The sequence below is a fragment of the Merops nubicus genome, unplaced genomic scaffold, assembly GCF_000691845.1.
Source record: "Merops nubicus isolate BGI_N331 unplaced genomic scaffold, ASM69184v1 scaffold36626, whole genome shotgun sequence".
Lineage (NCBI taxonomy): Eukaryota > Metazoa > Chordata > Aves > Coraciiformes > Meropidae > Merops > Merops nubicus.
In genome coordinates, this window is record NW_008613591.1 from 1 (window position 1) to 1,963 (window position 1,963).

Consider the following 1,963-nt stretch of genomic DNA (forward strand, 5'->3'; position numbering starts at 1 on the left):
CTCCCTCCCAACCCCACCAGGCTGGGATTCTGTAGAAGCCAAAGAGCCTATTAAAAAAACACCTGCAGTGGAAATGGATCTCCCTGGGAAAAGCCAAGGAGAAGCCTGTCATGACTGACCCCAAGGCCACAGATCCAGCAGCTTCCCCCTGCCTGGAGATGGGTGGGGTGGGACCTGAGGGAGATGCTGGGAAGCCCAGCTCCTCTGGTGTGACCCTGGCCTCTTTCCCAGGTGGTGACCGTGGCTGTTTACAGCTTCTTCCTGGCCTGTCTGATCGGGAGGCAGTTCCTGGACCCAGAGAAGGCCTACCCTGGCCACGAGCTGGATCTCTTCGTGCCCGTCTTCACCTTCCTGCAGTTCTTCTTCTACGCTGGCTGGTTAAAGGTGAGTCCAAGGGAACACGGGTGGAGCTGGAATCTGACCCGTCCGAGGGTTTTTTCCCAGGGTGTGCTCACCAGGGACCCAGCTTTGTGTCCTCTCACCCATGGGCAACGTGCCAGGTGCTGGCAGATGGAGGAGGAGCCAACGGGGGCTGAGGGCATGGCCAAGACCACCTTAGTTTCTCAGTGTCTCACCCTGGAGATCAGCTCCACCATTCCTAAGCTTTGGTCCTGGCTCGTTTGGGGGAGAAGAGGACATCCCACTGGACTGTGCCCCCACAGGGCTCCTCCCTGCAGGGCAAAGGGCAGGTATGACCATGACCATGATGACCTTTGCTGTGTGCTCTCCACGGGCAGGTGGCCGAGCAGCTCATCAACCCTTTTGGGGAGGACGATGATGACTTTGAAACCAACTGGCTCATCGACAGGAACCTGCAGGTAAAGCGAGGGCAGGACCCTCCAGAGGAGCAACTGAGGCAGGACTGGGGTCTAGGACACCCCACCAGTGCTGTCCTGAAGGTCTCCTGTCACCCCTCGGCCACCCACCTCCCATGGGGAGGCCCCTCTCGTGGGGCAGACGAGCAGCCCCTGTTGCCCTCGTGCCTTCCTGAGGTGTTGGTGGGTGCATGTTCAGGAGCCCAGGATCTCCAGAGGGAGTTGAGCATGAGGCTTCCTGAGAAATACCAAGGTGAAGGGGCCAGCTGAGCGTTCCCCCTTAGCAGCCCAGGAGACATCCCGGGCTCCAGGAAGGATGTGGGGCAAGACCTGTGCTGGGAAGGGCACCCTCCCACCAGAGCAGCAGAGCTTCTGGTGTATCTCCATGGACCCAGTGATTGCAGCTCTGGTCCATGTGCTGGCACACACGATGGGCCCAGACTGCTCATTTCACACCCTTGCTACCTGTGGGTGATGCTTCTCCCCAGCTTCTCCACCCTGTGTCTATCCAAAACTGCCTCCTCTGCTTCCATCCACACAGGAACTCTTCCACCTTCAGCCCATCCTGACACCAAACCCTTGTCTCCTAGTGAATATTTTGCTTCCCCATCTCCTTCAGCATCACTTTCCCTCCAATTACTCCAAGGTCTCCATGCAAAAACCAACCCCAGTGACAGGAAACCACGGAGCAAACCCAACCCCTCACCTCCCTTCCGTGCTGCCTCGCTTCCTCCTGCCCAGCATCCCTTGGCCCCCTCAACGCTGCTCACCCCCTGTGGCACTTCTGCTGTCCCCTGCAGGTCTCCCTCATGGCGGTGGATGAGATGCACCAGGATCTCCCCATTCTGGAGAAGGATCTCTACTGGAACGAGCCAGACCCCCAACCCCCCTACACCGCAGCCACCGCCGAGTACAAGCGCCCGTCCTTCCTTGGCTCCACCTTTGATATCAGGTGAGTGCAGCCACAGGAGCTGGGAGCAGCCCTCACCTGGCACCTTGGGCCAGGTCTTCTGCAGGGGCTTCCACCTGGGGAGTAGGGTCAGGATCACAGAGTTGTTTTGGTTGGAAGAGATCGAGGTCAACCATGCCCCCAGCCCTGCCAGGTCCCCACTGCCCCGTGTCCCTCACCCCACATCTCCACGGCTTGG

General features: G+C 59.3%; 1 protein-coding gene across 1 annotated transcript in view; it reads left to right on the forward strand.

Moving 5' to 3' along the window:
* Positions 1-231: 231 nt before the first annotated feature.
* Positions 232-1,963, forward strand: part of LOC103774541 (bestrophin-1-like) — a gene marked incomplete at its 5' end in the record, with an annotated part of 3,728 nt that continues 1,996 nt past the window's right edge. Inside the window, 3 exons of the mRNA XM_008941952.1 lie at positions 232-384; positions 738-818; positions 1,616-1,767. Of these exons, the coding sequence (XP_008940200.1) occupies positions 232-384; positions 738-818; positions 1,616-1,767 (386 nt within the window). The remainder of the gene's footprint in view (positions 385-737; positions 819-1,615; positions 1,768-1,963) is intronic.